The sequence below is a fragment of the Coccomyxa subellipsoidea genome (genome assembly GCF_000258705.1).
Source record: "Coccomyxa subellipsoidea C-169, whole genome shotgun sequence".
Lineage (NCBI taxonomy): Eukaryota > Viridiplantae > Chlorophyta > Trebouxiophyceae > Coccomyxaceae > Coccomyxa > Coccomyxa subellipsoidea.
Window position 1 is genome coordinate 627303 of NW_005178031.1, and position 26551 is coordinate 653853.

Genomic DNA, 26551 nt, shown 5'->3' on the forward strand with positions numbered 1-26551 from the left:
AAATGGATGGAAAGACGCCAGAGGAGGTGGATTGGTCGAGGTATGTCTGCAACGTTAACATCAAGCTTTGTGCATCTCCAACCCATCTCGATGCTGGCTGTACTGATGGCCTCTGATCAAGCGATGCATTGCAGGTTGGACAAGAGAAAGTTTCTGATCATGGGAGCCGGCATATTCTCGGTAAGGACTCCCCGGACGTCTTCCCTTGAGGTTGTTTATGAAGAGGGACAGCCTCGGCTTAAAGGGTCTGGAAGATTTCAAGACAGCGTCATGCTTACGTGCAGGGCCTGACAACATGCCTTTTTCCATTAACAGTCATAAAGACGAGACAAATGGCAGTTGAAGGTGCCCCTGCAGGTTTCAAGGTAAGCATAAAACAGAGCCCTATCTTTGTTGCCTGTTCATCCCAATCCCCTACATTGGCTTCCATAACATACAGAGTTTACCTCCAAATTTGCAGTGCAATTTGCAGCAACGTTAAGCAAGCTTCACTGCCCACAGGGAGCAGGGCAGGTCGCCAGGCAGATTCTAGCCAGCGATGGCGTGCGTGGACTGTACAGAGGCTTTGGAACAGTGATCATCGGCGTCATTCCTGCTCGAGGGGTGAGCTTTCCTTCACGCCTGAAACTTCAATCAGCACCCGACACTTATGGACCTCAGCTAGAGTGTTATTTAGATGCCACTCATGAGGTGCATGGATCCTGAAAGCAGGTGTACCTGACCACACTGGAAGCCACAAAGAGCTGGAGCCTAGATACAGCAGCGAGGATAGCTCCCAGTGAGGCAGGCCAAGCGGGGCTCTCCAATCTGTTCGCCGGGGCTGTCGCCTCGCTCGTCACACAGTCAGTCATTGTGCCCATCGATGTGGTCAGCCAGCGCCTCATGGTGGCAGGTGAGCCTGCCAGTGGCCTGGGACCTATAATAATCAATCCGCAGGACCAAAGAGAACATCTGAGGAACATGGCAGCCCTGGAGCAGTGGGGGCAGCTCGTCTTGGATCATGGAGCCGTCAGCTTAAAATAGGCCCAAAACACATCAACCCTTTTTGGGGGGCTGTGTCAAATGACAGGGCCTTACCTGTAATTCTTCCAGCATCATGCTCGCTTTGTGCACCGCGCAATGCTGTGGGACCTTCTAAAACCTCCCTGAGAATAGCAGCCCAGGGCAGCACCCAAATAAATGAGGCCATCTGCGCTCATCACATCAGCACAGGCACGAGCGTATGAAGGGGTGCATTGGCGCTTGCAGGCAGCATGGGGACTGCATCGATCAGCGGGCAGGGGGGCGCAGCGGTGGCGGCGGTGGGGGCCCCCCCGCGCATGAACGGGGTCCGCATGGCGCGCCACGTCATCGCGACGGAGGGTGTGTTGGGCCTGTACCGCGGCTTTGGCATGAGCGTGGCCACATTCGTGCCCTCCTCGGGCATCTGGTGGGGCTCCTACGGCGCCTTCCAAAAACTCGTCTGGCACCAGGTCAGGCCGCCCTCTCCACACTTTGCTAGTGCTCTAACACGGAGTGGACTCTCACCCTCTTTCATTTCCGCAAATTCGCGCACACAGGCCCCGCTGATGTCCGTGGCAACAGCTGCCTTGGCTGATCCATCCCCAGTGAGTAGGATGCTTGCGGCGCTCTCTTTCACCGCTCAAAGCCCTCTCTCAGCCCTCGAGCAGATACACTGTAGTAGTCATTCTAAAACCCGCACCTTGGGCGGTGCGGATATCTTTTCATAGCAACTTTCACAGGTCTTCCTGACTTACAATATACCCAAGTCATGCTCCATTGGATTGGGCTTGTCGAGAGCTTTCCGAATCTGGTCTCAAGATTATGATAGGTTTATACTTTGGGAGATAGGGTCTCAATTATCCACCCTTTTTAGCCAAAAGTAATTTTTTATTGCGGGTTCAAAATGACTACTACCGTACATGTTGTCAGGAGCAAGGTTCTGACAGAGGGGCACCCATTGGGATCTTGCTTTCTGGCTGCCATGCATTCAAACCCCACAACTATCCTTATTGTTGATATATTACACGCTTTTCCTGCCAGAGGCAAGGTGCGTCTGCAGACAAGCTGCAGTGGAGTGCTGCCAAAATGCTACCCCTTGTCGGACTCGCTGAATCCAAGCAAGACCCAATCAGCCACGGGCACGGTGCTCTGTTATTTATACCGGCCGGGGCTAGTAATGACAGGGAATAATGCAGCAAAACCCCACAAGACAGTGCTACAACGCATAGAATTCACCGAGTCCCTTGTAGTGTCCTGTCGTACTACGTCATTGGGCAGTCTATCTTGAGCGTTGCTGATGTGGCGCACAGGTGGACAGGTGGCGCGGCGTCAGCCCAGAGCGAGTACCACATGGGCCCAGTGAGGTGATGGCGGTGCAGACAGCTTCCGCGCTGATGGCAGGCCTCTCCTCAGCAACCCTCACCAACGGCCTGGACGTTGTGAAGACCCGCCTGCAGGTGGCCGCCTGTCCATTTTGTGTATGTGAGTGTAGGAGGTGTTTGAAAGCTTCACAAGTGGCTAGATACTGCTACCTGGCCTCGATGCTGGCTCAGCCTGCAAAACAGCCTTCAGCACCAGGCTGGCTTCACCAGGGTCTTTGTCCCTTCAGGATTCATCTTTCCCCAGCAGGCTTCCAAGTACTCCTCCTCATTGGCGCCAATGGCAGCTGAGATCACATTATGCGCGGCCTGAGCAAAGAAAGGAATTTGCTCTGGATGCAAACAACAAAATATGTATTTTTGGAAGTTCTGCCTGTGGGGATTCTTGGCATTGCATGCATATATGGATCTGCTCTCGCCGCATGAAGTCCACCAACTTGCAGCAGCTGTACTGCAAGTTGGTGGGTTTTGCTACATGCTTGGGGAGATCTGAGCTGGCGCAGCAGCGCTGACATGCCCCTGGCATGACAGGTGGCGGAGCGTGTGAGCGGGCGGGAAAGAGCGACGTTCCGCAGCGTTGCAGCGCAGCTTGTGAAGGAAGAGGGGCTCAGGGGATTTTCCAGGGGGTTGCTACCGCGCATTGCCAACACTGCTCTGTGAGCCCCTGTCCATCTCTTGCAGCTTCACCACTTGCAACTCCTTGTCTATGTACCTTCATTCCACTGAAGTATCTCAATGTGTGCAGAATTCTCTATTCGCTGACGAACCTACCTTACAGGGAAGTAACAATGCTGCTGCATTGGGAACTTTTTTGAAGACCTGCTGCAACGCAATCAGCCACTGTCCAGCCTAAACCCGCCTTTCAGCAGAACAAGGGCGTGTGAGCAAGGGATTGCTGAGGCGTTGCCAGGGCATTGACTTGTGGTTTGCCTGCTGCAACAGGTGGGGGACATGCATGGTGACGGCCTACGAATTTCTCAAACGAACCTGCGCGCTGCCAGAACCTGTGGACCGATGACACATGGCGGGCACCTCATTTTATTGCATCCTTTGTCCTAGGCACCACCCGTAGCAAACTGCAATGCCTTGCTGGACATGTTGTCTCATCATAGATGGGCACTCGAATTCTTTGGATTTGTTCTGCGAGGAGTGCATGCCCTTGTGGGGTTCAGTGGTACATTAGAGAATATTGCCCCGCTTCCAAGTGCAAACAATGGATGCTTTCCACTGACATTGCAATATACAAAACCCCAATTGGTACTGCTATCTGAACTTTACAAAATGTGCTGCACATATGCAGCACAGGAAATATGACACTGGTGACAATTTTGATACAACCAGCGCCTTTTACACAGGATGCTATGACATTGAGAGGGCCACATGTAACATGTAGTTCTCTGGCCTTTGGTAACCAAATGACCTCTGAGTAGGGGTTACCATTACAGCATGCATAGCAGGCGAGTGCAAAGGGCACGCCTGGCTCGGTCAAAGGGGCACCACAGTCATTTGAGGAGTGAAAGAGAGGAAACGGGCAGGAACACCAATGGTATTATACCATCACCTGCCCCGAGCAGGCAGAATGTAGAGGAAACATGACTCGCAGAAAATTTTTTACAGGCACAGTGCATCGCATGCGATCCTGGCGAAAGCAGGGGTGTTGCGGTTCTGGTCTAGAAGATTAAGGAACCCTACTGGCAAACCTGCAAAGCTCTGAAGCCAACAGACACAGCTTCGGGTTAACTCAGCGGATGCTCCGATCTCACACAGCCAGCAAGGCTGGCTGCTGCTCTAATAAAGGATTAGACACCCGCACTTCGAGGGAAACCACATGCATGATACACATTCACACATGCACGACCAGCATCGATCCGGGCCTGAAATATACCCAGCCTTATTAGAACAGTGGAGGGCATTGCATCTATTTCCACAAGCACATCTGCCTGACATCAGCGTCAGCAATATACATGAAATAAGATCCCGAAGCAGGTTACGTCTTAGACCCAAAAGAGGCTATCATCCCTCCGTGCCCAAAATGGCATGGAATTCACTCAACAGAGCAAATCTAGCAAAGGAAACTTACGTGCGGCAAAACGCGCTTCCTGTGCACATGTTGTCTCTGTATGCCACCTCGCGCACACTTATTGCAAAAACAATATACAGAGCCAATGAATGTTTGTCACACCCAGCACACTGATTGGAAAATCCCCGAGATGCAATGCGCAGTCCCACAAACTTTCAAAACACAGCATTTGCAACGCACAACGCCCCTCCCTAAAAGTCCATGCACCTTCTGTCAATTCTTCATGCGCCTTCCATCTCCGGACTTTTCCAAGAAGCCGTGCAAGTCTCGCAACAAGCCCTTCCAGAACAGGCTGGCAGCCCTCAGCTGGGGGCATTGGAAGAGATGAATGGAAACGTTAGATCCCCCGCCCCGACGTCCATATGAGGCAAGTAACAGATCATCTGACACCTGCTTCATCACTCCACAAGGGGCTGATGCGTACTGAGAAGACATGCTGCCCCCAAACACCACCAGGTAGATACACCTCTACACACAAACAGGCACAGGCATGCATGGCCCAAGACTCTCTTGACTTATCTCCGGAAAACCCAACAGCCGCGGTTGGCGCAGGCCAAACCCGCCAGCAAGCAAAGAAAACTACCTCCAGCCAGGCTAGGCAGGCCTCTGCAGAGGCAACTGCGTGGCTGTCATGTATCATCCACGACCTATCGGCAAATGTGCTTCCTCCTATGAAGTCAAATACCATCAAGGAGGCCGGAGTGCGCTTGCACACACCCGACAAGACGCCACTCTTGCTGGCAGCAAACCGAGATAGTGGGAGGTCTGCTGCATTAGTTACATTCTTTACAAGGCTGCCGCTCACACCGCGTGGGACAGCGTGCGGCGCCAGTGTCATGCCTGCAGGCTCCATGACTCCTTCGTCACCATATTTTCATTCATCAGAACTGCACGCAGCCACCGTTGCTTGCAATGCAGCTTTTTGTCTGTGCCTGTGCTGCTGAGCGGGGAGCTCAGGTGCGGCGATCAGGGCTCCTGCCTGTGCTGCTGCTGCTGCTGCTGTTGGTGGCTGTGGCTACTGCCAGGGAACCCAGGCGTGAAGTGGAAGGCCTGGGGCTCTGAAATTGGGTCCCAGAAGGCATCGGGGCCGCCCCCAAAAGCTAGCTGCTGCTGCTGCAGTGTCTGCGCTCGCCCGTTCCTCATTCCCCCCATCTGAGGCTGCTTCAGCCCAAACCTGCGCCACACACACCACCGCACAATCAGCGCAAATTCACAAGAGGCATGCGGCAAGCACACAACACAGCTTAATGTGCATAGCATGGACAATGCTCTGGAAATGGAGGAACCGTTGTGTGTCCTTCCAGGCATCAGGATCAGCATGCAGTTTTTGAGGACACCGCAGATAGATGAATGCTGTGGAAGAGTACAGAGTGTCACCTGGGGTCTGTTTGGTATTGGTCTCCGGACGGCTGCTGCGCGTCAATCATCTCTGCATCCTCCTGACGCATGCTGCCCTGGCCGCCAAAGCTAAAGCCGCCCCTGCCATACTCACCTCCCACCTGCCGCAGCAGCTGCGCTTCAATTCCAAGCACTGCATCTTTCCTTTTTTGCAGCTTTTCCTTTGTTCTGCCAAGCAGCACTCCCGGCAACCAGATCCCACAGCAGGTACAATATGAACACGCTCTCTCCAACATTGCAACAGCGGCAGATTTGCAATCCCGGGACAAAAATGCACAGGCGAGCATATCGAAAATTGGCTATACGATACTGCCATGCAGGGCGGCTGTTTCACAACGATAGGCTGCTTGCAACATTTGGCAGGCGCCGCTGATAATTACAGTGAGTCTCAGCGGAGAAGAGCGCAAACGGACGGGGCTTGCGCGCACCTGCAGAGCGTCTGCATCGCCACCAAAGTCGCCGGTGCGCTGCTGCAGATGGGTCATGTCCGACAGGGAGCCCCATACGTTCAGCAGATCCATGTTGGTTGGCAGCTGTGCTTGCCCTGCGCCACACACATCAGCTGCCTCAGAAAAAGCTTCTTCTCAATGACTCAGGAGTCTCGCACTTCTGACACTCTGGGTTCCTCTGGACCCCAATGCCTCAGATGACCTCTCAGAAGGGCGCGTTGTCACTTGCTAAGCAAGAATTGTGGACAATTACTTCTTGCCCAACGTCAGGCACGGTCAGGAAAAAGGGCAGAGCAGGACAGGGTAGAGCAGTGAAAAGCACAGGAAAGAAATTGTGGGTTGGATTTGATTCCAAATTCCTTTCTATCAGTCATTTGTCCATACAGTTTAGTGACTTCGTCTGATTCTACATCTGTGGCATCAGTGCATAAGGGCAATGCCCGAGAGGCGCACCTTGCGCTGTGGAGGAGCTCTCGGGCTGCGCGGCCGCCTGCGCAAGCATCTCCTTGATGGCGGGATCGTTCTCTGGGAGGCTGCCGAGGGAGCCGAGCAGCTGCCGGCTGATGCCGTCGAGGCTGTTGGATGACATGTCAGCGCGGCCAAACGACTCCAGGCGCTGCCCAAAGCTCTCCAACTTCCCCAGAGACTCCAGGTTGCCCAGGGATTCTAGCCGCTGCCCGCCAAACCTGCCCAGAGAGGGCGAATTTCCCACAGAGCCCAGCCGCTGGCCCCCCATAGACTCCAGCCGGCACATGTCAAGATTTCCCAGGACGTCAAGGGACAGCTCACGTTCTGGGATGTCCGGCACGCTGATGTGGTTGCCTGTGCGCAGAAGAACCATGGTCAGCGGATGTGAAAAGTTTGCCTCCTTGGCCTTGACAGGTTCCTGATACTTTGAATCCTGAATCATGCATGATGTTTGTTCTTATATTTTTGTGGGGTGATTAGGCCGGTGTGAGCTAGCGCAAATAACTCCATGCAACTTCAGGATAACGAAAGACACGCAATAAGCGCCTCCAGTAAACGTTTCAGTGAGCATGCTGAGTTGGGGGTCCTCGGTGCTGAAGGAACTTATTGCAGTGCTGGCGTTCTCATGAAATTGCTTGCGATCGGCCCAACATAAATTGAGCAGTCTATTGACAACTTCCTTGTCTCGTGCTGGTGCAGGCCTGTTCAATGATCCCCTATTGCCTCTAGACTTTCAGGCACGTTACGTTCGTATTTTCAGGAAACACGGTTGTCCATAGGGCCAGGGTGCAGGACGTGACAGGGCATGCCTGCAGAGTTGAGAGCAGGTGTAGTCCAGTCAGCGGCGGAGTTGGTCAAGTTGGCCAGCATGAGCAGGTGGTCCAGGGACAGGTTCGACGGCGTTGCCTGGCTCGGCAATTGTGGCGGCGGCGCCGGCGGTGGCGGCATGGCGGCCACGGCCGGGACCGCGCCCCCGGCCGGGGCCGCCGCGCCGACGCTCATGCTGCCGGCCCCCATCAGATTCTGCGGCTGGAAGATCACCGCCTGCACACACCATTCCCGCATTCCCCTTAACGCATCATACACACCTTCACACAGCCAGCACAATGTTGGACTCCTTTCAAAGGTAAAGTACATCTCCTACCCTACGTCCTCCCACCCCCTTCAACACCCCCGCTCAATCGTTTTTTAAGCCCAAGTGTGTAGCTGCTGCTCTGGAGCCGGCTATAAATACATGTAAGGAAGAAGCAAGGATTTTGGCAGAGCACTAAGCAGAAAGACACCTTCGGGTACACTTTGTCCGAGAGCGGGTCGAGCAGCTGCGTGGCAAACTGGTGCGCGTGCACCCAGTGCTCCAGGGTGCGGCCCTGGAGATCCACAGCGTCGATGAGAAGATGGTCCACGTAGGGGCGGCTGTCGGGGCCCTCCATGCAGCAGCTGATGGCGAAGGCACCCGGCTCGGAGCACAGGCGCACAAGGAAGCTTCCGAGCGGCTGCTCCGCAAGCAGCGCCTCGGCCGCCGCGCGCGACACCGCAAAGCCGCAGATCGCGTGCGGCTTCATCATGTTCCACACCCGCGCGCACTGCAGCAGCACACCAGCCGCTCAGTCTTGCTATGCCAAGTCTGTGAATAAGTGTGCCAGCCATGTTGAGAGAAAGAGACTCATAGCCACCAGCAGTGGTAAGGGAGGCTAGAGCTACACGAATGCACCACGGACAAAACTTTTGCCTCCAGAGAATTGAGAACAGTCCATGGGGTACGTTTGTGATTGTCATAGGACATCCTTGGCCAGCCAGCCAGCAGACTTTTTATGCGACTGACTTGCCTATTCTTTATGCAAGCATCTCGCCCAAGTTGTGCACACAAGAGGCATGTCCACCACCCGACAAGCCTGCTGGCTGCCCCAAGCTTATGATGTTCCGAATATGGCGGGCAGATGCATGCCATTACTGAATAGAGGTGAAGAAGCGTTGTCAAGCAGATTTGCATGCGCCGTATCTCATTGCAGGACCATAGAATGCCCAGGATTGTAGGCAAGCTCAGATAAGAAATTATGCGCACCTGGTGCAGAGTCTTGAGGCCGCGTGAGAACCAGGTCCTGAAGTTCTCCCAGCACAGCGGATCCACTTGACTGCCGCCGGAGTGCGTCCCCGCCTGCTGCAGCAACGCCTGCATGCACATTCGAACTCTATCAAACCTCTCAAACAGCTGCTTTTCCGGATTTGTGCCATCTGCTTGAGCGTACTTCCACAAATGATATCTGGGCAGCTGCTCAGCAGCATGCGCTACCCAGAGGTCCCTCCCAGGCATGAATGTGGTGGGCTGCTGGCCCCACATTGACCACCACAGAAACAGCCAAAACGAGTCAATCAGCTGCCTTTTGTGCGACAACAGAGAGAAACAAAGCCAGTCTATCTATCGCTCTGCTTCAACCATGCTTACCACACTCCCCCTCTCTTTCTTTCCCCTTCTCTCTCTCTGGACGTCTTATTAAGATTGCTTGAGGGTTGCATGCAGGCCATGACAAACGCCCATGTCTCACACCAGCCATGACCAAACGGTGAGTACCGCACCTTCATGTCCGAGTCAGACAGGTATCGCTGGAAGCCGCAGGCCTGGTAGCGGTAGTGTATCCAGTGGCGGATGTAGGGGGCGTCCACCACAGGCGGCCCAGCAGCCGCGTCCATCAGAGCGCCTGCATGCATGCCCAACAGCAAGAATCAGCACTGAAATTCTCAGACAGACCAAGCTGGGTGGCTCCCTTCCAGGACAAATTGCAGAGTTTGTCAAATCTTCATCCAGCACTTTCCCACAGCCATAACAAGGAACCTTCTGTCTGACAGCGTCGATTGCAGCAGAGAGGTGACCCTCGCGGAACATCCTCGCTGTCCCCTGGCATGCTCGACATCAAAAGCCTCCTGTGCTTATTCGAGGAGCAGGAATGGGGCGAGAGGAAAGCTTGCATTTTCGATTTGAACGCATCTTAGTTTGTTTCTGCATTAGAAATGACAGGGCAAGCAACGCCGCGCGCCTTCGGGGGCGGATGACGCATGCGCGAGGCGCGACGGCCGGTCGAGCGACATCTCGCCGGAGACCGGCGGCGGCACGGAGGCGGCGTGCGGAGGGAACGCCGGCGCCGTGCGCGGCCGCTTGGCCGCGTTGGCCGACACGCCGGTGAGGATCTCGTGCGCCTTGCTGTACTGGTCTGTGCGCCGCGAGATGACCACCGTTGGAAGCTGGTACAGCAAGTACACCACGTCGTCCTGAACAGGGACATCATAAACATGTCAGCACGTCAGCACAGGTGGATTGAGTGATCTTTGTCGACAACTTCAATCAAGCCAATTGGATCAGTCAGCTGCGGTCCTGTTTCCAAGGCAGAGTGGATGCAGGGAGTCTATTTTGACTTTTGAATGAGAGGCATTGGTGGAGGTCAGGCAGGGAGGAGAGTCCGCACTGGCGCTTTTTGAAGGTGATGCAAGAAGACTAGCAATTTGGCACTTTTGACTTCTGTCCCAGTCAAGTTGGTGAGATTGTGACTGTAATTAGCCAAGATGCGCCACAACAAGGAAGTGGGAGCAGGGGGTGGGCACCTTGACGCGGAGGGAGAAGACGAGCCAGCGCTTGGACATGCGCGAGGACTTGGCCCACTTGAGGTCGGTGAACTTGAAGTCCTCCAGGTGCAGGTGCTCCCCCGTCTGCTTGCCGCCCAGATCCAGGCCCAGCCCGTTACCATACGCCGCGCCGCCCGACACCTGCGCACGCGCGTTCCCTCCTACGGTCAGAATTAATCAACATTGACTGGCATTAGCGTCAGTTGCCCTGACAAACAAAATGAGCGCCACGGTGCCAGGCAGCATCACGCCCAAAGCCCAAAAAGAAAGGCAGGAGGTTGCCATGGCAAAGTCACGATCCAACTGCCTTGCGCCATTCAGAGCTGGCGATGTTTTGAGCACTGGGCATCAGCCACTTTTTACTCCCTAAAATCCCTGTTGCTGCCAGTCAGAATGCCCCCCAACAATGCATGGTAAGAAGACAGCTCCAAACAAACAGAGAGGCGGGGTACATAGCAGCGCACGTTGAGGGTACGGGAGATGCGGTTGCCCTCCAGCTCAGCCTGCATCTTATCGGCCTCGGGCAGCCAGGTGGCCACCTTGCTGTGCGCCGCATCATTAATTGCATGCACCTCCACCGTGACCGGCAGGCTCAGCGGCTGCCGGTACTGCACCTCCACCCGTATCTGCAAATGCACAAAGTAATCAAGTCCCAATGTACACAGCAGCTCCCACCAGCAAGCATGCATGCAGGGCTCAGGGTTGACATACCCAGCTGCCAGATTCTTGCTGGGATCAGTGCATTCTATGGTAATTATTCCCAAGATTCTTCTGTGCTCTGCTGCTAGCTTAGTACCAGATGCACAGATATCCTATTTTTATCAATAAATTCCACTCAAACCTGTCTTAATGACGGCTTTAAAGGCACAAACGCTGACAGTCGACATTTCAGGGGCACAAGCTGGGGCAGCAACTGCGTAACATGCTGTCTGCTCATATGGGCCGCAAGCCGTCATGCTCGCAACCCTGCACCGCTCAATGTAGGCCTAAGATAGGGGGGGAATTAAGTCGCGCACCGTAAAGGGGGGCTTGAAGACCTTGCGCTGCACCATGGGCAGCGCGAAAGAGGCCGGCGCGGCCACGACGCGCATGGACAGCGCTACCGGCATGTTCTCGGCGCGCGCGCGCAGGTCAATCTCCCCGAACGACGCCGCCTCCGCCGCGAAGCTGTCCTTCCCCCGCCACTCCGGCATCGCGTGGGCTGCGCGCATTGCAAAGGCTCCGCTTGAGTCAGCTTACTAACAGACTCTTTATGCGAGGAGGCACAGCTGCAGTGCTGACGGGGTGCACGGCAAGGGCACGGGGGCAGAGACAGGGCATTGTGGCGCTTCTGACCAAATTTTTCCCCCTGTCAAGATAATATGCTCTGGCTTTACACCGGCCAGGGTGGCTTCACCATCTGCTGTTTCATGGGGATACCAAGCTGTTGGTCTGGAGCCTTTGAAGGTCAAGCAGAGCTTTGGACACATCCGGCACTGGGGCTGGCGCCTTGCCTTCGCTGAGGCCGCTGTAGCGCACGAAGAGCTGCTGGTGCTTCTCGGGGTTGGGCTGCGATACGCCAATCAGGTCGTCGCCGCCGTCCGGCGCCAGGCTCGTGCCCGGGCTGCCCTCGCTGCCCAAGCTGCGCTCCATCGACCGCGCGTCCGGAAACGGCAGGCCCCCCCGGCCGCCGCTGCCGCTCGACGTCGTCGTCTGCGATGCCTTTTGCGCTGCAGAAACAGACCAACATCCCCTTTAAAACCAGGCCCCGCTGCCAAAGACTCAGAGATTCCCAGATGGTGCAGGATAGCCTCTCAAGCCATCCAGATCTTGGAATCCTTGTATCAACATAAAGAAGGGCGCCAAAGCAGATACTGGGAGAGAGGGGGCGGGGCAGGAAAATCCCGCTTGTTTTGGAGGCAACATCAGCAACTCAGCCTATGGACAGTGGCATCAGTACATACTGCAATTTTATTGACAAGGAGTTTTCATACCTAGAGCCATGTCGAAGGGGGATCTGCCCGGGCCGCGGCCGCTAGGGGGGAGGTCGAAGGGGGAGGGCGGGGGCCGGCCGAGGGAGCTATTGATGTTGGAATTGGCCAACAGCTGCTGCACGCGGCCGTTAGGGATGTCAAAGGGCGACCGGCCGATGCTCATCATGGGGCCCGGCCCCATCATTCCCCCGTGGCCAAAGGAGGGCATCGATGGGGGCATCGCTGGGGGCGCGGCCGAAAAGGCCATGGGGAAATCGAACGGCGAAGCCCCTGAGCGCATGCCGCCGCTGGTGTCATTCCTCAGCATGAGATCGAAAGGGGACAGCGGGCAGGAGGGCTGTGCCTGCCAGCAACCCGCTTGCCCACTCTTCTGCGCTTGCTCCTGCTGCTGCTGCTGTTGCTGCTGCTGGTGGGGTGAGACCGATGCATCCTGCACAGTAAGTTGCATCGGGTAGGAGGCCCCATACATGGGAGCTCCTACGCGCCGCAGAGGCCCAGGCTCAAGGGCTGCTGCTGATGCCCCACTCCTCTCTGCTCTGTCACTGTTGTCCTTGTTTTGCTGGTACGCTGTTTTCAACGCCTGAGCATCTTACAGCCTGCATGAGCACAATGCAGTCAGGTCATGCCAGGTCATGGAGGCCAGCGCTGCAGAAGGCCTTAGACAGGATCCTACTAACGATACTGCAACACAGCGAACAACTCCGCCACACGAATCTGCTTTTTTTGACCGCAAAATCTGGAAATCGAATGTTAATTGGGCTGTGGATAAGACAACGAAAAAATCTGGATGCAGACACTGCCCCACAAGCCTTTGTGATCCCCATGGCTCCAAAGCGTTTGTGCAGCGGCCCATCAAAATTTGCTGTTCGCATGGATCGATCAGCAGAACTTCTCGACAGCAAGATTTTGCAGACACAATTCGGGGATGAAAGGTGCCAATCAAAGGCAGAAAGGTTCTTTTAGCTCTCCCAAATTAAACGCGCAGGTCCCAAACGAGTCAGCTCTTAAGCAGTTTCTTGGGCCCGAAACAACTGATTTGTTTATATGAAAGCTGAGCAAACATGAATATGGCCAGTCACGCGTGAAACCTTCGCAGTGTTGCCCGCCTTCTACTGTACCCATCTAATCGCAATATCTATCCGAGGCTCGCCCGCCAGGCGTGAAACCAAGTGACAGCATGCATGATTGCGCATAAAAGAAATCTCAAAGGAATACAGGTTTTCCATCGCTGTGTTGTGCGGCCGCCAGGGCACTGCAATGAAAAATCCCTGCTGCACGTTTCTCACGGACACTACCAGGCGCTAGGGCAGCCTTTGGCAAGCTGTCGCTCACCTTCGCCCGAGACCTTGCGCTCAGTGCAGGTTGTCGGGGCCTCCCAAGCTAGTCTAACGCGCTAAAGGCGCTCAAACGCTCCCCTTTTGGCATCAAACCCTGCTGGGTACTGGCACAGACTCCACAGAACCGCCGGATGCCACTTGCCCGTGCTGCCGCTGTGTCTGCCAGCACCGGCTCGAGGATCGCAGAGCCCGCGGTCCCAAGTATGCTGGCATGTCTGGAGCTCGCCTGGATTGGAGGTGACAACGCTCTCTGGGCTGGATTGCCAGCACGGATCATATCACAAGTCATCACCAGACAAGACGTCACTTGTGTCGTGCGCGCTGGGGCGTTCCTGCAAAGCCAAGAATCGCTGGAGGAATCGTATAATACACAGCAATCGACCGTAGTTGCAAGCACTGTGAGGAAAATTTTCACGTTGAGGCTACATTCGATATCTCTGTGTGTCCTGCGCTTGTGTCCTTGATTGGGATCAGGCAGAACTTTGTACCATGAGGATCATCAATAGGTTGATGGGCTCTATGTAGCATATCTGACGTGTTGAATGCTCCAAGATAATGCCGATTATGTTGCTTCCATATGATTGAGCTTGACGCTATTGCCTGATTCCTTAGTGTTGACAGTTTGTCCAGAGACTCATATTCCTTCCATCAGGAACCTTGGAGATGGACTGCAACTGTAATTGTTTTGGCATCGCAGCCAGCAGCAAATTTCCTGTGAAACGCTACAACCTCCTTGTGCCGGACATCTTCCCTCGAAAGCCTCCTGCTTTCGCAGACCGCATCGATCCTGCCACAGAAAGGAAGTACAAGAAACTCTATGAGTATGTGGAGAAGAATCCCCACCGTGGAGAGAAGGTGACACATCGATTGAGATGCATGTTCGGCACCTGATGAAAGTGTACAGTATGTTAACCGAGGGGTTTTGCCCTTATAATGAACCGTTTCCAGACATTGGTATTGGGGAAAGCACCAGGCTGACACTTCCAGGTGTCCAGACGACTTGCTCGCAAGATCTATCAGGACATGCGATCTCAGAGGCACGGCAACGTGCAAATAGCAGTCAATGCCTATATCTACCTCCTTCAGCACCTGCCTTCAGGCAGTTCCAGCCTCCTTGCCAGGGAGGTGGTGCTGCAGCACGTGGTATGCCCCATGTCAGTTTTAAAATGAACACCTGCCATCAGACACGTATCAGAAGCATCAGCAAGCATATTTGTGTTTGGCTGCCCATGCAAACCGTGTGGGTGTCTTAACGTAAAAAAGGCTTGGTCACAGGGCAAAGGGAAGGACAGTCTGTCTAGCGATCCTGCAACAGCAACCTCCAGTGTGGTATGTGCCACATCCTCGATTTCCCTCACCACGCTCGCTCAATCTCCGTGCAGAATCCAATCTAGCAATGCCTGACAGTGCCCACCTCCAGAATGGATACTCTCAGGATACATGGAATCCTTTGCCTGCTGACTAATGGCAAGCTGGCACATACAGGTGGGCACGCTCCTTCAGAGCCAGTTCCTGGAGATCAGGATTCTTGGAGCTCGGTTGCTGGCAGCATTTGTGCATGTCCAGGTGCGCTGCCCATCACTTAGGCAAGCTTTTCAAACGCAAGGATTATGCCCCTCATGACTCCGCACCTTTTTCCAGGCTCAACTCCTTGTTGCCAGCATCCTGTTGGGACAAGCTTGCTTGCGATGCTGAAATCGTGTGTGCAGGCTGGTCTGGATTACTCTCAGCATCTGCAGATTTTTGTGCCGTTGCTCTGTGAGGGCCTTCCTGGGGCCTCAGAACACCTCGTGAGCCTGAGAGGTCAGGAGTTCAGCGCACAGAGTTCTGCCGACCTGACTGTCGCCTCATTAGGCGCCCTCCGAGAGTACATCCTGTTCAGGTGCGCTCCCAAGCCAGCTATCTCACACATCTGCACAATAGGACGCTTCCTCTGCATTTAGAAATACACCCTATTTAAGCCCATCACTCAATGCACTGCGGCTGCCTTTGAGTGATAGGGCCTTGGGCCACATCTTTGCCTGAGAAGCTGGGCTTGTGGACCAGATCATGAATAAAGAGCTTAATGGTGCATTATGCAGCTCGCGAACGGCCTCCTCCTCTGCAGCGCTGGAGCAGCCTGTGCGAAGAGTGCTGGAGTTTCTGGAGGCCAACTCGCCCCTCGAAGAGTCCCTTGAAAATGGCGGCCTTGAAGCCGCGCAGACGGCGCCTCGGCCCGCGGCTGAACATGCCCCGGGCGTGGATGCAGCCATTCAGTACGTGCGGGAGCTCTTCATCTTGTGCCAGGTGTGTGCGGTCGCCCATGCATCTCTGTACAGACAATAGCATGCGTTTGGTGGGCTTGCCATATTGTATGTGCCGCTGTTATGTGGGTATCCTGTGGCTGGTTCAAGTGAGTGCCCCACAGACCAAGCCAGGACTGTTTTCAAGCATCCCTGCTTTCCATGTTATGTACTAGGGTGCCCCATCCAGACATCAGCGGAGACCTTGGCATCCAGAGGAATACATGCACTTGCTATGGGGGCTTGACGGCGCTGTGGGAGAGGGTGCTGAGTGTGTGTGCCTGCACAGGACGCTGTTGAGGGGCGGCGCATAATAGCTTTCGTGCTGCGCTATTTGGATGAGGAACAGCTCTGGAGCAAGGACGCGCGGTTCGCTGCCGCCATCATGGGTCTCCTAGAAGAGGTGTGCAAAGCCGCACGGATGTGCGTTGGTTGAAGCACAGTTCTGGATTGCACACATGCCCATCACATTCAATCAGCTGTGCATGGTGGTTGAGTGGCCTGCTCATCGACATTCATGATCGCTGCAAATTCAATTCCTCTCATCAGCCGCCCCTCAACATGAAAGGGTCCTCTTCTGGCCTTGGAAGAACAGGGATGGCGACAGGTGGAAGGTTGGTATGAAAAGCAAAAATTTCAAGTGAGACGTTTTCACTGCTCTTGGGTGCTTGGCAGGTCTGCCACAAGGAGGGTCAGGACTTTCTGCTGTTCAGCGCGGTACTGCAGCATCTGCATGCAGAGCCGCGGCCGAGTGCGGCGGCAGAAGCGGCTCTGCTGCAGCGCGCCAGAGCCCAGGCTGCCAGCCTCCAGAGCTTTTTCGCCATCCCGGCCCTCATCGCATGCCTGAAGGTGTGCACCCTGAAGACCCTTACTGTGTATTTCCTTGAGTGAAGTGTCAAGTTGCAGCAGGCAGTGCCACAAAAGCTAATGCTCCATATGTGGGCCATTTGTTTATTGCCTCCTTCGGCCCAGAATTCATCTGGATCGCCATGGCGATTGCTGCTGACGTGTGCTGATTATATCTGCGCAGGAACTGCCAGGTGTGATGTCCCCTGTTGAGAGCACAGATGTCTTCCCATACGTGCCAGATGCAGCTCAGCCTCCTGCTTCAGGTAGGAGAATCTTGCATGGACATGCTCAAAAGAGCACTTCTTGTGAATTTTGTGGCAGGAACTGATATCTACCATTGCTTCAAGTTTGGTCCTGTCATGAGGCTGTACTAGGGTGCATTCCACACGAGCAAGCCGCTGTTTCTCCCAAGTCTTCCAGAAAAGTTCCCTTGACAAATGTTCCTACGTGATTTTAGGTAAAGAATGATGGTTCGTGTCATGCTGCAGGCGTGTCTGGCGAGTGCCTGGGCTTGGTGCACGAGCTGGCAGCTGCGGTGGGGGACAGCACGCACGTGCTGGAGTCCGTTGGGGGCATCTCTGCGCGCTACTTGGCCGACCAAGCCGCCGCCGAACAGGCTACTGACTGCTTCATGGCTGCCGTCCGAGGCGTCTCACAGGTACCTGGTCAATAAACACACTTCAGAGTGTACCCCTTCATGAGCTCCTGTGACCCATCACTCTCCCCTTGTCTCCGTCGTGGACACTCTGGTTGAGATGTTGGGGCGAGGCTCGTGAGCAGCCTTGAGAGCTTGCCCAGACATATGAACCGGGGTCTGCAAGGCAGTGACAGAGGAAGATGTCAATTACTCAGGGCTGCTCACTGAGCAGTGCTCAGGCGAAGAACTTGCATCTCTGCTCGCTAATAATTGTACCAGCGACATTGCTCCCCAATAGCAGCAGTACATTTTCAAACTGGGAGTCCATGTCTTCTCCGCACTATGCGCATGTGGCAACCAGACTTGCCACCTGTCTCAGAGTTTGCCAGTGAATGTTGTCCTCCGCTGGACTGTTGCATAAAAAATGAGTGTCTGCACATTTGGTCGTGGAATTCGAGGTCCCAACGTCTGGTCCTCACGTCTTGCAGAAAGGCGGCGCAGTGGTGGGGCCGATCTTCCCCAAGCTGCTGGCGCAACTTGTGGCGGCGGCGATGGCGGGGCGGGGCCGGCCGGTGGCGCGGCGGCTGAAGGTGCACGCGCTCGGGGCGGCGGCCGCGGCGCTGGTGGAGGGACACCTCCGAGACGGGCACCAGCTGCTGCTGTGGAGCGCTGCTTGGGCCGAGGTGAGTCACTCGCCTATCCCTCTGTGCTGCCTCAAGATAAAGAGACTTCTTGGCAGCCTGGCTGACAAATTTGTAGATATACTTGTGAAGAGCAGTATACGAAGAGCAGTGGCAGTTGCCACGTTGAAGAGTTGAAATTGGTACTCAAGAACCACGGCGCCATTGGCCGTCTTTGGAATGTGAGGAACGCAGAGGTAGTAAAGGAGCACAACACAAAATATCTGCCAAATATCTGCAAACACGGTGGGGCTCATAAAGGTATCAATGCAAGATACAGTAATGTGACATCATTTGCAGGTGGCTGCGGACGACAACACGCCGGCGGTGTTTGCCTCGCTGGACGCCTTGCTGGCATCTCTTGTGCGGCTGGCGTCCCCGGACGCTGTGGTCGCCGCGCTGCGCTGGGCGCTGTCGCTCCGTGCGGCTGCCCTGCAGGCGCGCGGGCGCTTCACCACATTCCTGCCTTTTATTGTCCATGCTTCCCAAGAGTATGAGCTGCGCCGGAGTTGTCTGCTGCTACACCATCCCTGCGGCTGCTGTGGCGATCCTACCCATTTTGGAGTGTAGCAGTAGACCTATTGGGCAGACATTGTTTGTGCAGACAAATGTACCTGACCAAATGAAGAGAGGACGCCAGAGCTCTGGTGTTATTGGTGCAGATTACTCTTTCAAACAGAACAGTGGCTTGTGCATGGCATCTGCGGCTGGTATGAGCTGGCAATGCTCGCAGGAGGGTGGATCAGGGCACCTGGCGGCTGTGACACCGGCGCGGCGGCTGACGCTGCTGTTTCTGCACAACGCGCTGGTGGCGCGACTGGCTGCTGCCATGTGCGCACCCAAAATGGCCGCCCTTCTGCTCCCGCTCGTCGCGTCCGACTGCCCCCACCTGCAGTGCGCACCCCGCACACACCCATGACAATCGATTCCTCCTTCAATTTGCAATCGTGTGCTTTTGCCATTTTTCATCGTGCATGGGAGGCGCCGTTGTCAGCATGAGGAGGGACGCAAGGCGCAACACGTAGGAAGAAGCAGTACTGACATGGGGATGGACAGCCCAACGATGCACCGATTTGCTTAATTATAATGCCAGCGTTTGTGCCCCTTTTGGGACTATCCAGCTTGGCACCTCACATGCCAGCTGGACTGCGCCAGTGATTGTACCGAGGCCATACGCATAAAGCCCACTGGTTTCCACTTTCTGATGGTGCAAAGATTCCGCATGGGTGAAGTGATGATGACAAGGCAATTGCGGCGTGCAGGCTGACAAAAGCGGGACTGCATGCTGAGGACACGCGCGCGGGCTACACTCCGGTGGACGATGAAAGGGCTACCTCAGTGCTGGCATCCCTGCGACCAAAGGAGCTGCCCAGCAGCGACCTTGCGGAGAAAGCAGCATGTGAGGCCCCTTCTTATCAGAGACATGCTGAATTCTTCTTGTGGCTTTGCCCAACATTGTAACCTGCTGAACCTCAGATGGATACAGCCAAGGAACCTGGGCCATTGCATACTGGCAAAGCCTCACAGTTCTTTTGTAGTCCTCTAGTCTCAAAAGGCACCAGATGACCGCTCGTTGCTACCATCCTTTCCATGGAATTTGAAGGAGCAAAGTTGAAAATATGCTTGGCTCGGTCTTATCTGACGGGTGAAACCAACGGATGGGGTCTTGGCGCTGGTGCAGCTTTCTTGGAGCTCTCACCGTGCCTCCGAGGCACTAATCTGGCGGAGCACCTGTCTGAGGAGCTGCGAAAGCCTTTCCAGGCAATCTCCTTCGATGCCACAGGCCGCCACAAGGTCCGTCTGCCTTCAAGCCAACATCATAAAGTCACTTGAGCACGTGATGCAAGCACATCGTCACCCCAAGCAATTCCTTACCAGAATTCTTCATCTGTTCTTGCTCCTCTGGAGTCGGATCTTTATGGTCTTAACCTTAACACCGGACCCATATCATGGTGGTAGCGGGGCTGTCTTTGATTGGGTGGTTGTGACATGGAGCATCTCAAAGTGAGTTTCTTCACAGGCCGATGAGTCATCCTCCAGCAGCGCTGACCTGGCTGCGCGCCTGAACGCCATTTTTGCCGCCGAGCCGCCACCCAACCCGGCATACACCCTCAGAAATACCCACCCGGTACGTGCACAAAGTATCCATGTTTTCCAACGCGTGTGGGAGGGAATCTGGAGCAAAAGGGACCCAGTAACTGCACGAGGATGCTTGGCAGAGCAATAAGGGGCTCTTGGTGTGCTTGCAGGAGGCTGGGGTTGCGTCTGATTCACAGGGCAACAGTGAGAATGGTGTGCCACAGATAGATGCAGCAGAGCTGCTGGCTGCTGTGGACAGGCTCATGCAGAACGGTGAGTTTGCAGCTCAAATATCATACAAGCATGTTGAGCACTGGAATTTCTCAAGCTCTTTTCCAAATTGTGCTTTGCAGCTATTTGAACATGTCAATCTGAAATGTAAACAGACTCTGGATTGCAAATAAGCGCTTGCAATTTGTTGCTACTGCGCAGGTTCTGCCTTGGCTGCGGAGTGAGGACTTTTTTTATGGCCTCTTCATAACCACTTGCATAAAAGGCCTGCCAAGGTAACACGGTAGTGGATAGTCAACTGCTTTGTAAGCTCTGGTTGAGGTCGTCATTGGTCTGGTGGGCATTCTTACAATTGAATTCGTGTTTACATCCTCTTTCTGGATTTGCTGTTTATTTTATCCTAATGCCAGACAGTACTAATAAGCCAGTATTAGGTCGAGTACAGTGCATGCGTCTCCTGCTGACACCACCTGTTAATGGTAAATTTATGACTTCCCGCAACATGTCCTTTCTGCATGCTGCATCAGTGTGTGAGGGCACTGCCGTGATACCATCAAATTGCACAGGTAAAAATTTTATTTTCCACATAAGCTTTCTTTGTGCAAATTTGACGCCCAACATTGCCCATCAGCACTGTTCCCAAAGATCTCACTTGATCTGCTGACTCGGACATCCAGAAGAATGGGCTCTTATTTTCTTTCCACCCTATCTGTGGCAGCATGCATGCAAGACAGGAGTCATCCTGTATCAGTCTCGCCCCTCCAATGTCCTTGCATGCAAAGCTTGCACATGCCCAAAGACAGGATGGCAGGCGCTCTATAGCCTCAGGTATTTTCATGAGCCACATTCATCGTGCACCCTTCTTGGCAGAAGTACGCCGCGCTACTGCAACACGCTTCCTGCCAGAACAGGCTCCCGGCCAAGCATGCGCATGCGCGCCTCGGCAGCGCCGATGCAGTCCGAACTCCAGTTCCTTGGACATATCCAAGAAGGGGCTTCCCAGCGCATGCATGTCTGGCACTCACTTGCCGAAGTTGGTGTTAGAGCAGACGCTGGAAACGCAGGAGAAGCCGTTCTGGCACACAAACCCGCAGGACCCTGCACCCATGCAGCCGCATTTCAGTAATGCATCCCTTGTCTGAGCTGTTCCCCAACACATTAAAAACTCCGAAGCTCAAGGCAGGTAAGAAAACCTTATTACACAAGATAAGCTCATGTGCCAGGTGCACAGCTGCATATTTATCTGCCGGATCAGCAGACATGCATGCCTTCCTCCTGCTAGATAAGGTGTAAGCATCAACTTGCGACGTTTTAGGCCACCAGGAACGCATGCGGGAAGTTGCGCTTGCGCAGCGTGGGCAAGGGGGGGCAGGCCTCATAGGGGCGGAGGCTGTGCAAACTTGGTGGCATAAATTTTTTTGAAAACAAAATCGTGGCAGAATAAAATTGGAGCGCGTGGGTGGTTTACCGCAGTTGAGGTTGTCGTTGGTGGTGTCGACGCAGAAGGGCGATGCGATGGTGCCGCACTGCGTTGTGCCGCCGGTGCAGGAGAAGATGCAGGTGCCGATATTGCAGATGGTGATGGCCGATGGGTCCGTCGGGCACACGTTGCCGCAACTGCCGCTGCACGCGCCAATGAGCCGTCAGAGACCTGGAAGCTCAGACTTGCAGAATTGGCAATTGATTGTTCCTGGGCTGGCAAGAATCCAGCATGAGTCCTGCTCCTTCTTGCTCCTACTTTGGGTTAATGGCTGCCTTCAATCCTTGACCAAAGAATGAAAATTCTGCGGTTCTATCGGTTGTACCACCCCCTGACATGCAGGGCCGTCTGTGTAAATGTCACACTTGGGACTGGTCTGAACCCAGAGCCTGCATTTTGGCTGCTAAGTCATAGCCAGGCGGACAACTCCCTACCACAATCGCAGAAGCACCGAGCCTACAGCAGCAGGGCGTTCAATTGCAAAACCTCCTGTGTCATGAGCAGCGCAGTGCAAGGGTCTTGGCTTGAATTTGCCTCCCGCTCACTGACAGCCCACTGTTGGAGGTAACAGACATAGCAGTCAAGCAAAAGGCTAAAGCCATGTCGTAAGCAGCATCAGCAGGAATCCTGAGTCAGGACAGCGCAGGAATGCGGCCTACCAGTTTGTGATGGAGGACTTAGTGTTGACGCAGAGGGAGAAGCCCTGGGAGGGGTCGCCGCACTGGTCGGGGAAGTTGCGGTCGCAGGTGATGCCGCAGACCCCGGCCGTGCATGAGCGAGTGCCGCGCGCATTGGCGTCCGATGGGCACGTCGTGTTGCAGGCGCCGCAGAAGTTGGGATCGGTCTGCAGGTTGGCGCAGAAGGGGCCCGAGTTGGTCGCGCACGCCTGCACGGGCGGGTTGGGCTTCGTGCACGTCACCGTGCACACGCCTGCGAGTGGGAAGCACACAGAGATTCCCTCAGCCTACATTTTGCTCTCACTCTCTCTCTCTCCCCTGGAGTTGAGTGCGGGTGGGGCAGAGCTAGGTGTGCACATGGGCTTCGCGAGGAGAATGAAAAAAATCCTCCTCTCTTCTCTTGGAGTGGGGCATTGATTGGGCGGGGCATTGAGATCCCTGCGCTTCTTCCCTCATGCATGCTGGTGAGAAGTACTGGCAAAGTACTTTTGGCTGCTCGGCTCGGTATCCACCATATCTCCCAACCACCTGCCATGCGCGCATCCGCATGGTCGGCTTGGCAGGGGTGTCTGCTCTGGGTGCCAAAGCTGCTGTACTCACACTTCTCATGCAATGGCCCACGCGGGATGGTGGCCTTGCAAGCTTGATTCACACGGCGGACCAGGAAAGTTAATTCAAAGAGCCATTGAGGGCGGATCGCACTGTTCTGGCAGGTGGCGGTTTGCACGCCGGGGATGGTCGCGCATTTGAAGCCGCACGCGCCGCAGTTGGCCGGGTCGTTGGTCAGATCCGCGCACAGGCCATTGCAGCACGTCTGCCCCGCCCCGCACGTCACGCCGCAGTCGCCGCAGCTGCAGTTTCCACACATGCAAGGATGAGTCACAGACCACTGCGTAGGCAGCCAGTGACTCAGCACGACTGCTTCCAGCACACCGGCCGGCCTGCACGAGAGCCGCTAGTGTTCCAATGGCCTTGCGTCTGGAAGTGGCGGCAATCACTTCCTTATCTGATGAGGATCTCTGCTCATTTTGCAAGTGCAACAAAGAACAGCACCCAAAATTGGCCCATGCCAAAGGAGTGCAGCATTGACACTGCACCACCTTGTCTGCATGCATTTATGGTCCAGAACAGTATTAGACTTGCCAATTTTTTGACGGAATGCAGACACATGAGAAGCATGTGATATGAAGATGGGCAGTGACAGACTGCCTACAAGACCAATGAGCCTCGGGTGGCTCCCGAAAGGTCTCTAAAATGTGATATTCATTTTTTCTGATTGACGAGTCTTGTGTCCCCTATTTAAGCAAGCGTTTCTGTGAGCATGCAGGGGGGCTGCGGGCGCACTTGTTGACGTCGCTGCCGATGTTGGTCTCACAGCCGTTGGTCTTATCGCGCGGCTGGCAAGTCTTGAAGCTGTTGTCGCAGAAGCAGGTGTTGTTTGTCTGGCACGTGCCCCCCAGGTTGCACGGCTCTGCACCACAGCCACCCCTCAGAACACACAGATTTGTGAATTTCTCTGGTCATTAGTACCCAGATGACCTTCTAGATGGGGCACCCTATTACAGCAGTCTCGGTCAGTATGGAAATTGCCCTTCTACAGCATGCATAGCATGTGTCTTGCAGACTAGAGCCATTGGCATGCACTCAGGTCCACTGCATCTCCTGCTGCGTAGCATGCTCGGCGCATGGCAAATCTGCACCAAGCATGCTAGCAACACACAGGTGCATGAGGTGCACCGCCCTCAGCGATTTCTCACTCAGGCAGCCAAAATTTATCCATATATCAGGCCATCCGGCTGATGACACAATCTGCAGTGAGTGTCAGAGGCTGGCCAACAGCGGCATGCATGGCCCCAGTGTGTACTACACTAATGCAATAATGCCTCTATTAATTAAATATTGATCCGTCTGATGACCCTAGAGACAGGTGGATAATAGTTGATAGCGGGGGGGGATGTTGCGCACCCTCTGTGGAGAAGTCGCAGACATGGTCGTACAGCACGCAGCCGTAGCCGTAGCGCTTGTCAGGATAGGAAGGCGCCAGGAAGTCACCCTTCTTTATGAGCTGGGCCGCCACCAGAGGAATGACCTGGAGGTACTTCACCTGTTGAGGTGAGACAGACAAGGCCTGTTGTTAGCACTGTCTCAAGGAAGGCCAGCAGTGGTCGGTACTCCCCTAGACAGGAGGCAAGAGGATGTAAGCATGCGCCATGCATGACACCTATGCATCCCTCTCGCATCAATTCGAGCTATGACTTGCTTCAGGACAAATTTCAAGGACAATTTTGCTGACATGCAATCAATATATGCAGCCCCTGTCCTGTCCATGAGGCGGCAATGGCAGATGCATGTCGCTGAAGCCTCGAGAAACACATTATCCAGCTAAAAGACTAATGCAACTAAATTGGTATACCAAGTAAACTTGGCACAGTCCCTGGCACCGGCCTGGACAAACTGTTGCAGGCACATGCAAAGGTTTGGGCTGAATGCAAACATGTCAAGCTTGGCATGCCTTGAGAGTAAAGTGCAAAGCTCTCGATGCGCGCTTGAACTGCAGCACACCTGGAATTGGGCGCGCTCTTGGGGAGGGAAATGGCAGATGGCCACTTTGGGGCTGATTGGGCCCAGCTGCCCGACTGCGGCATAGGCTGCGGTGATGGCTGTGTCAGAGTATATCTGGCCATCCAGCCCAATTGCAATGCCGTCCTCCCCTGGATCTGTTGGCAGAATTGCTTCCACCTTCAACCGCCGTCTCCTCTCTGATGGCCCCTCACTGGCTGATGCCTGCAGCAGCAGCAGAGGAAGAGTTAAAACTTCCAAGATGGCAAGTCATGTCCAGATGTTTGCTTCTGCCACAATTGTAAAGGCGTTCTTTCTTCCTAAACTTCTCAATACAGCACGTTAGGGGGGAGGTGAACGTGTCAGCTTGGGCCGTACCGCTAAGTCTGGATGCAAGGCCTGGCATAGTGTGAGTAGGGCTGATGCTACAAATAGGACTGCTATGCTGCGGGCCATGCCAACCTGCGCACCAACCCATTGTTATGTTTCACTAAGAAACTGTTGAGCAGGTCATAATTTGCTTGGGAACATTACAGACTCTCCTGCTCGTGCTGCTGAACAAAGTATTATCAGGCATTTCCCAAAGCTTCTGCTGCCCAAGGTGAGACCCTTCACACAGGGTGCATGCCAGAGGTTGTAACTTTCTCGTACAACCCGTTGTGATTGCTTATAGCTTCAAGATACGAACTTTAATGACCATGATTGGAGGAGGGTTGGACTAGGCAGGAAATGCCTCAGGTTGGGCGAGAGACCAGTCATAACACGTCGAGCTACAAACGCGAGAGAACCTTAAACCGTATTGTCTCCACGGAGGTCCTTTACGAGTTATTATGCCGTTGCCGCACCTGCCCGTGCCCTGAGCGCCCTCCGACGCTCGTCAGCAGACCAGCCACGGCAGTATGCCGGTCCCTTGCTATCCAGTCTTAAGCAGCTGCTGCTGTTCACCGTAGAAATGTCCCGCTTTCTTTAGCAGCGTATACTATATGTGGAGCGAGGGCCTTATGCGAGAAGGCGGTCGAGGGCCTCTGTCTTGAGCCCTCCTGCCCTTTTCTTTGCGGAATGGAGTGCACCCTTAAGCAACCTCTTGAGGCTTTCAGCTGTTCAGCCTTGTGCTTTGTAAACCTTTGACCTTGTGTGCCTTTCTAATTACCAATGTGGCCAATCCTCAAAAGCACAGAGCTGTTGGGCACAAATTTGTCTCTGGTACCAGGAACGGCACTGGAGATCGAGAATCTTAGCACGTGCCAACTTTGCTGTTCCTTGGATCAGGGACATAATCGTCACCTCAGAGCAGACACTACTCCTTCCATTGTATTTCTGGGTGAATTTCATCTTGGCAAACGCAGCACCAACGTCTGAATCCCTGTATTTCTTGG

General features: G+C 54.5%; 4 protein-coding genes across 4 annotated transcripts; 2 read left to right on the top strand and 2 right to left on the bottom strand.

Annotated features, from left to right (window-relative positions):
• Positions 1-123: 123 nt before the first annotated feature.
• COCSUDRAFT_17475 (putative mitochondrial carrier protein) lies at positions 124-3399 on the top strand (the record flags this gene model as incomplete). The annotated part of the gene is made up of 8 exons (XM_005645906.1): positions 124-180; positions 285-365; positions 514-603; positions 712-904; positions 1249-1515; positions 2347-2459; positions 2913-3037; positions 3324-3399. The coding sequence occupies 8 exons, from the start codon at positions 124-126 to the stop codon at positions 3397-3399; spliced, it is 1002 nt and encodes a 333-aa protein (XP_005645963.1).
• A 2028-nt stretch (positions 3400-5427) lies between these two features.
• Positions 5428-12833, bottom strand: COCSUDRAFT_56639 (hypothetical protein; the record flags this gene model as incomplete). Its single annotated transcript, XM_005645907.1, has 15 exons — positions 5428-5635; positions 5839-5972; positions 6288-6403; positions 6762-7130; positions 7577-7820; positions 8060-8359; positions 8839-8946; positions 9351-9472; positions 9800-10040; positions 10371-10532; positions 10856-11017; positions 11408-11592; positions 11727-11739; positions 11859-12100; positions 12365-12833. 15 exons carry the CDS (start codon positions 12831-12833, stop codon positions 5428-5430), a joined length of 3075 nt encoding a protein of 1024 aa, XP_005645964.1.
• A 999-nt stretch (positions 12834-13832) lies between these two features.
• On the top strand, positions 13833-20683 carry COCSUDRAFT_48103 (hypothetical protein; the record flags this gene model as incomplete). Its single annotated transcript, XM_005645908.1, has 19 exons — positions 13833-13938; positions 14399-14556; positions 14689-14844; positions 14977-15030; positions 15187-15267; positions 15411-15583; positions 15783-15987; positions 16273-16386; positions 16659-16832; positions 17014-17095; positions 17321-17490; positions 17958-18152; positions 18450-18623; positions 18883-18980; positions 19412-19548; positions 19831-19943; positions 20170-20277; positions 20399-20501; positions 20661-20683. 19 exons carry the CDS (start codon positions 13833-13835, stop codon positions 20681-20683), a joined length of 2424 nt encoding a protein of 807 aa, XP_005645965.1.
• A 107-nt stretch (positions 20684-20790) lies between these two features.
• Positions 20791-26314, bottom strand: COCSUDRAFT_48104 (hypothetical protein). The gene is made up of 9 exons (XM_005645909.1): positions 26021-26314; positions 25554-25637; positions 25179-25400; positions 24582-24720; positions 23961-24087; positions 23319-23467; positions 22599-22869; positions 21928-22082; positions 20791-21557 (listed from the first exon to the last, which is right to left on the bottom strand). The coding sequence occupies exons 2-9, from the start codon at positions 25629-25631 to the stop codon at positions 21481-21483; spliced, it is 1218 nt and encodes a 405-aa protein (XP_005645966.1). The 5' UTR covers positions 25632-25637; positions 26021-26314; the 3' UTR covers positions 20791-21480.
• Between the last annotated feature and the right edge of the window lie 237 nt (positions 26315-26551).

Excerpts from the sequence above, each read along its gene's own strand:
- COCSUDRAFT_48104 (XM_005645909.1), bottom strand. The coding sequence starts at position 25,631 with ATGGCCCGCAGCATAGCAGTCCTATTTGTAGCATCAGCCCTACTCACA. Across the intron at positions 22,083-22,598 it reads AAGTCCTCCATCACAAACTG|CGGCAGTTGCGGCAACGTGT; the intron begins GTAGGCCGCATT and ends TGGCGCGTGCAG. Across the intron at positions 21,558-21,927 it reads CAACGACAACCTCAACTGCG|GGTCCTGCGGGTTTGTGTGC; the intron begins GTAAACCACCCA and ends GCATGGGTGCAG.